At 42.1% G+C, this 7,485-nt stretch overlaps 1 protein-coding gene across 5 annotated transcripts in view; it reads right to left on the bottom strand.

Annotated features, from left to right (window-relative positions):
* Nucleotides 1–7,152, bottom strand: part of STK3 (serine/threonine kinase 3) — a 340,768-nt gene extending 333,616 nt beyond the window's left edge. For all 5 annotated transcript variants that reach the window (XM_024115876.3, XM_028500780.2, XM_028500781.2 and 2 more), the window contains exon 1: nt 6,948–7,152. In XM_024115876.3, the coding sequence (XP_023971644.1) occupies nt 6,948–6,973 (26 nt within the window). In that variant the 5' untranslated portion in view covers nt 6,974–7,152. The remainder of the gene's footprint in view (nt 1–6,947) is intronic.
* Nucleotides 7,153–7,485: the final 333 nt, after the last annotated feature.

Here is a 7,485-nt window from a genome sequence, read left to right as displayed (position 1 = left end):
TTCCCATACCTTAACTGGGACATATATAAAGTGTTCGTATCTTAACTGGAACATATATACAGTAGTTTTAAAATAATGTTTCCTCTCTCCCCTTCCCCTCTTCCCTTTTTAGAATCTTAAAAGAATATCTCTGTTGTATGTATAGCTTGCTACAATTATACCACTCCAGATTCCTTTGGCAATGCCATCATCAGGAATGGTGCTGGAAATGAAATCCATTTCCTCACTGTCACAACTACATACACCAACAATGTTTTTCAAACTGCAGATCGCAGCTGATTAGTAGGTCATGAAAATAACTTGGTGGGTCATGATCAGCAATTTTTCAATGAACTAGAACAGAACAGAAAATAGAAAAGTACCAGAGAACATCACACGTAGTTCATTCCATGAAACTTCTGTTTTGGGGTCTCATCATCAATATTAAAAAAAAACAAGAGAGAGACAGTGAAAGCCATAACATATGATAGCTTGAAATGACAGTACCCCTAGTTCTACAGAGACTTCCTTGAAACTAGAAAAACTAAATTCTAAGCACTTTTCCTCCCTTATAACCAAACAAGAAGTGCTCAATTTAAACCCATTATTTTTAAAGCTTTACTAATACACATTTCTGGAATGACCACTGGAATTTTATGGGATTACTTCAGAAAAACAAACTTCAACCTAGCTGTGTTTAACATACATTTACCTTTTTCTTTATGTTTCTAATAAATTCTTCTGTACCAATTCATGCTATATCTCAGCCCCTTAAAGAACAATGGATAAGTTAATCATTGCCTAGAGTTGACTAAAGACTGAGTCTACCTCCTGTCTTAATGTACAACTGAAGTCTGCTCACCAGGAACTGCTCCAGATGCTGTCGTACTCCCTCTCTCTAGGAAGGAAGAGCCAGTTGATTGTTCCCATCTACAGGGCCTAAATCAATTCTAATGGAGTTGGTGCCACCCCAAATTAACCAAGAAAAGCCAAAGGGAAGACAGATATGTTTCAGGGACCAAGTCATTAATGCAAAGAGATGCTCCTGTTTGCTGGATTCTTCTCTCACTGATTACTTAGAACACCTCCTCCATTTGCCTGCCACTGAAGTTGGAAGCTTCCCCCAGGGCCAACGCCCTGAGGCCACTGCTTTTGTTTAAGAGTTCTAAGAATTCATCTTCTCAAAGTCAACTGGAGTTCTCCACTTAGTGAATCTCTCCGATAATAAACACACAAGAATTTTACTTTCTAATATTCCTAGGACACTGAATTAGGCATACAGACATAAAATGAAGCCCATTATTTTCTCACTGCAATATCTTCATGATTTTCCTGACACCCTACTATCTACTTATCTGGTTTGTTGCTTTGTCCCACCCAACTCAATTCCTGAGAGTTCCCTGTTGTCTTTTTACCTCTGTTCCTAATTTCCAGCCTAAGGTCAGAGCCACTGATGCTACAGACTGATGTGGGCTCTTCATGCTGAGGAACATATGAATACCTTCTACTTTACGCTTCTATAACTTTGTCACTTTACCTTGGATTTTTCATTCCATAATCTATCTTTTGACTGATAATCCATTCATTCATAGCAACACTTTCCCTTATAAAATGATTGCTTTCTTACCTTCACTCTGCATTTGTGTGAATGCACTTTGTAATCCTAACATGTTGACTTCAATCTTAACTTCACTTTCTCCAAACTAACCACCTGTTTACACTATTTAACAAAAAAATTGCCACAGAATCCAACTATAGTTTAAATCATAGAGCTCTCAAAGGAACCCTCCTACACTGTTGATGGGAATGTAAATTGGTACAGCCACTATGGAGAACAGTATGGGAGTCCCTTCAAAAACTAAAAACGGGGCTTCTGCGGTGACACAGTGGTTAAGAATCTGCCTGCCAATGCAGGGGACATGGGTTCAAGCCCTGGTCCGAGAAGATCCCACATGCCACGGAGCAACTAAGCCCGTGCGTCACAGCTACTGAGCCCGCACTCTAGAGCCCGCGAGCCACAACTACTGAGCCCGCGTGCTCTAGGGCCTGTGCTCCACAACGAGAAGCCACCACAATGAGAAGCACGTGCACCGCAACAAAGAGTAGCCCCCACTCGCCGCAACTAGAGAAAACCTGCGTGCAGCAACAAAGACACGACGCAGCCAAAAATAAATAAATCAATAAAAATTTTTTTGAAAAACAAAAAGCTAAAAACATAGCTACCATATGGCCCTGCAATCCCACTCCTGGGCATATATCTGGAGAAAAACATGGTCCAAAAGGATACATGCACTCCAAAGTTCACTGCACCACTGTTTACAACAGCCAAGACATAGAAGCAACTTAAATGTCCATCAACAGAGGAATGAATAAAGAAGATGTGGTACATATATACAATGGAATATTACTCGGCCATTAAAAAGAATGCAATAATGCCATTTGCAGCAACATGGATGGACCTAGAGATTGTCATACTGAGTGAAGTAAGTCAGACAGAAAGAGAAATATCTGCAGAATATAAAGAAATGATACAAATGAACTTATTTACAAAACAGAAACAGACTCACAGACTTAGAGAATGAACTTATGGTTACCAGGGGGGAAGGATGGGAGGAAGGGATAGTCAGGGAGTATGGGATCAACATGTACACACTGCTGTATTTAAAATGGATAACTAACAAGGACCTACTGTAGAGCACAGGGAACTCTGCTCAATGTTATGTGGCAGCCTGGATGGGAGGGGAGTTTGGGGGAGAATGGATACATGTATATGTATGGCTGAGTCGCTTTGCTGTGCACCTGAAACTATCACAACATTGTTAATTGACTATACTCCAATATAAAATTAAAAGTTTAAAAAATAAATAAAATTTAAAAAGAACTCTCCTTATCTTGAGAGTAAATATGCTTCAGTAGCTTACTCTCTTATTATCCTTCCAGTGTTTTCACTGTTCCAAACCAACTTGTCCTCTAGGTAAACCTCTATTAATAAATTTTAAATAACAATTAATCCTCTAACCTAACGGAAACAAAGCCTATCTTGTAAAATATATCTCTCGAACAATGATTTTCTTTACTCGCTTTGACTAGTACTGTATATAACTATGCAACAGAGCTCTCATGCTGCCCACCTGTCTATCACAGAGAACCACCTCCTCGTCTATGAATGTTCTACCTGGAGAAGACCCCATATTTGGTCACTTCCCTTTCTACCTATCAAAACTTACCTATTCTGTGGTCATTTTTCTGTCATCTAGTAGTTCCCCTACAAAGAAATCTGATAAACTCAAAGTAACAAAATGCTAATAATTAATAACCATTTAATGGATTTCCCTTCCCAGAAGGACTTCATTTTAATAAGGACTTCTTAAGACCTCTGTGACAAACAATTAAGGAAATCTGGGGAATCTAAAAGCCATTCTGATCCTCAAGTTAGTGACATAGCTGACCACATCTACTGCCTATGTTTAGCACGAGTCTTGTTGAGGACACCAAATCAATAATGCGAGGATAAGAGGGACCTTACAGATCATCTAATCACCAGATTCTCAGATCTGGTTGCACACTGGAATCTCCAACTCCCAGAGGAGAAGAATGATACCCAAAGAAGCAAATTTCAAAGTCAGTGACAAAGCTGGGCCTAACACCCAGACCTAATGCTATGTCAGATATATATGAACAACAGGCTAGAAGTATAAAGACATGTATGGGAATGACACATACCCAATTCAGAACAGTGACAACCCTCTGGGGGATGGGGAGGGAATGCAATTGAGAAGAGATATACTTAGGGGGCTTCAACTATATTGGGAATATTTTAAGCTGGGTAGTGATATGTAAGTATTAACTAAATTTGTCCCCATTACCTTTTGGGTGTCTAAAATTTTGTAATTAAAAAAAGAACAATTTGAAGATGGATATCATATTAGGAATAAAAAGAAATATCGTAGGCTAGGAAGTACTCAAATAAGATACTTCATGAAACAGGCCTTGAATAAAAACATAGATTACTAGCAAAAAAATAACACAAATTTTCTAAAGGAAAAGCATGAACAAAGGCAAAGCTGAGAGTACCCACAGCCTATAACCTAAATAAAGAACAACAGGGAAACTTTGGAAGGACAGATTCAGCTTGGATAAGTAACTAAAGGCTGGGGGTTAAGGCTGAGATCAAGTGATGGGGGCCTTGGGTACTAAGTCAACTAAAAAAAAAATCAATCCAAAAAAAAAGGAGTAGCATGACTGAAGTGATGTTTTAGCAAAAAAATCAGAAGCCATGTGCAGGATGAACTAAAGCAGTGTTCTATGGATCATTAGGAGGTTCTGTAGGACACCAAAAGGGGAATAGAAGGAGGTAAGGCGCTGGGAACTAGGTTCTGGCGCCCTGCCCCTACTCCAAAGAGAGCCCTTCTGCTGTTAAAATGTTTCTGCTGTTAAAATTTTTTGATAATCACTGGACCACAATGCCCAAGTGGAAGGTACTGCTATAAATCAACCGTGAGGGTCTTAAAACACTGGAATGAGATAGTAGTACTGGGAACGAAATGGGGGGGAAAATGAATCCACAGACTTTTTGATGGAAAATTTGATAGGATCTAATGATAAACTAAACAGGATAATGAAAGAATGGCTCTACACGAAGAAAAAACAAAAATACTAACTGAGAAGCTATTCGTCATACAGACTTGAGCATCAGCATCATACATGTGACCATGTAAAAATGTATGGGCCCTAAGGAAGAGCTACTTACAGCACAAAAGCAAAGTGGCCTTCTTCCACAGATTAAAAACAGAACAAAGGGGACCAGAAGATTATAGAAAGAGGTGACCACGGAATGCTAAGAAAGCAAGCATAGTCTCAAAAAGAGGCGTCACTGTACACAATGAGCGGGTGCACAGCCCTTGCGGCCAATCAGACCCAGGGTTCTGGCACCTCCTCCACCTGACCAACTTATTTAATCTCTCCAAGCTTCATTTAATGAGGAAAATATAAACTAACAACTAACATTATTGAACATATCATGAAGCACTGGGCTTAGTGCTTTACATCTGACCTCATTTACTCCAAAACACATTTTACAGATTAAGAAATTAAATTTAGAACTAGCATAGTAAATTGCAGAGCCAGGATTCCTATTTCTTGAGACAATAAAGTAAAAGAATGTATATATAAAATTCCTGGCAAATAGTAAGACCTCAAAAAATGGTAGCTATATTTCATTATTAGAGGGTGATGATTAAGAGGGGCAACACAAAAATTCATTGTCAGTTATCTCTGTCGTAGCCTTCCATGTGGCAAACCCCCCTGGTGACCTCATCTATAAAAACAGGATTAATGTCTGTAATCCAACCTACTCAGCAGGGTTGCTATAAGGATTAAATGATATTATGAAAAAGAAAATGCTATGAAAAAAATTTTAAGAGATACTCAAATATATGGGATTGTCACATATCTTTTGCTCTTTAGAAATGCCTTCCTGGATGAACATGTCTCTCTGAAGAGAGCTAAAAATAACTCTCTTAAATGTGCAACCACCACTTTGAAAGTATAAGTCACCATGGAACAGTGATATATACCACCCACCCCTCCCCCAACCCCTCCAGGTTCTCTAATGTCCCTGCGAGGCAGGGATTCTCTTACGTCTATAGTGAAACTCTGATAACTCAGAATAGAGCTAATCAATACAGAGAACTTGTACTTCAATTCAGAGTTATTCAACTTGGCCTTATGGTACTATCTTGGAGGTGTCCCTTACAGTCCTTCCAAAACAAGATGGGGGAAACACTGATTCCAGTTTTCTTCTATAGTATTAAAACTGGGTGCCAAATCAATGTTAGAACTGGGATATTTTTAAATGCCAGAAAAGAATCTATCAAGGGCTCTGACAACAGGTGTCTTTTGGAAACTCCTCCACAAACCCCCTTTTTCACCTGAACAGATGGTTCCCAGACCTCAAGGCTCACATGTCCAGTCACACAATTCACAACAGCTCATAAAGTTCCTACCTTTTTAATTATTACATGTTCTTAAATATACCACCTTTCATCCAAAGATCTCTAAGTATCAAAACACTCTTTACTCTTCACAACAGCACTATGGGAGAGAGATTAGTACCCTTATTTTATAAATTAAAAATGAGAGACTGAAGTTAAATGTTTTATCCAGCATCAGTTGATTGATTCATTCTTAAGGGGAAAATGCACATTATGAATTTATATCAATGGACAGCCTTGATTCAGCTTCACACGATCATATCAAATACCAGTTCAAAAGTATCTACTGTGTACTCGTACACTTCTAATATAACAAAGAATAACTATAAACTAAGAGTAAATACCAAAGCATCACTATTTTTACATGCTAAAAGAAAACCAAACCAAAAAAAAAAAAAACTATATGGCGGAGGGGTTCTAATTTAAGATTCCTACTGTCTTGCATCCATAAATACTTTTGAACTTGCGGAGGAAGGGGAGAGGAACACCTGTCGGTGCAGCATATCCACAATAAGTTTTACAGGCTGTGTAGCTATTAATATTTAATTCCTTGAACTGTAAATAAACAACCCGCTTTCTCAAAAAAAAAAAAAAAGGCAATATTATGGAAAACATTTGACAGAAAAGCCTACATGGTTGTAAGGCGCCCAATAATTTCCTAGTTTTACGTCTCCCAGTTCGTGAACTTGCCACGAGGGAAAACTCCGCCCGCCCCAGGAGTCCGGCCGCCGGGCGCCCAGCGCTGCCCACCGACTCTCCACCCTCGCCAGGCCCGGCGGGCCGCGGGGGAAGCGAGGCTCGGCCTCCCCTCAGGCCCCCTCGCCCCACGGACAGACGCGGCCCGGCACTCGGACCCGCCTCGCGACCCCCGGCGCGCCCGGCTCAGGGCCCCGCAATCGGGGAGGGGGGTCTCGGTCCACCCCGGGCCTAGCCGCCCCCGCCCCCCTCCTTCTCCCCACGCCCCGCGTTCGTTACCTCTTGGGCGCCGGCGGCTGCTCCATGGCGGCCGGGGGCAGAAGGAGGTACCAGGTGGGTGGCGAAGGTCGGAGCGGGCAAAGAGCCGGAGCACCGGCCGGCCGAGCCCGGGGAACCACAGAAGGAAACTCCAGGAACTCGGACCAACTTCCCCGTAACTCCGCAGCGGATCCCCCGCCCGCTGGCGAGCGCAGCGCCTCCCGGCCCGCCCCGCCCCTCGGCCGCCGGCCGCCGGCTGCGGGCTGGGAAGGGTGGGCGGAACCATGCTCTGGAGTGGGGGATGGTGGGCGGAGCCTAGGGCGGAGGGAGGGGCCGGCCCTAGTGCAGGGAGGGGTAAAAAGGAGCTGGGACTGGAAGGGCGAGAGGGTGAGGCCTAGTCAGGACCCAGAACCTCTCTCTGCTGGCGTGGGGCACGTTGCTTTGAAGTGGCCCAAAGCTGCCGCTCCTCACTTGCCTTCATTGCTTTTGCCTCAGTCTGATTTGACTCATTTCTCTGGATTTCCCAAGGATACCTCCCAAACATCTTGAGCAGCCGTTT

Source organism: Physeter macrocephalus, chromosome 15 (genome assembly GCF_002837175.3).
Source record: "Physeter macrocephalus isolate SW-GA chromosome 15, ASM283717v5, whole genome shotgun sequence".
In the NCBI taxonomy this organism is placed as follows: domain Eukaryota; kingdom Metazoa; phylum Chordata; class Mammalia; order Artiodactyla; family Physeteridae; genus Physeter; species Physeter macrocephalus.
The sequence above is the reverse complement of the archived record's forward strand: the minus strand, read 5'-3'. Positions and strand labels throughout refer to the sequence as shown.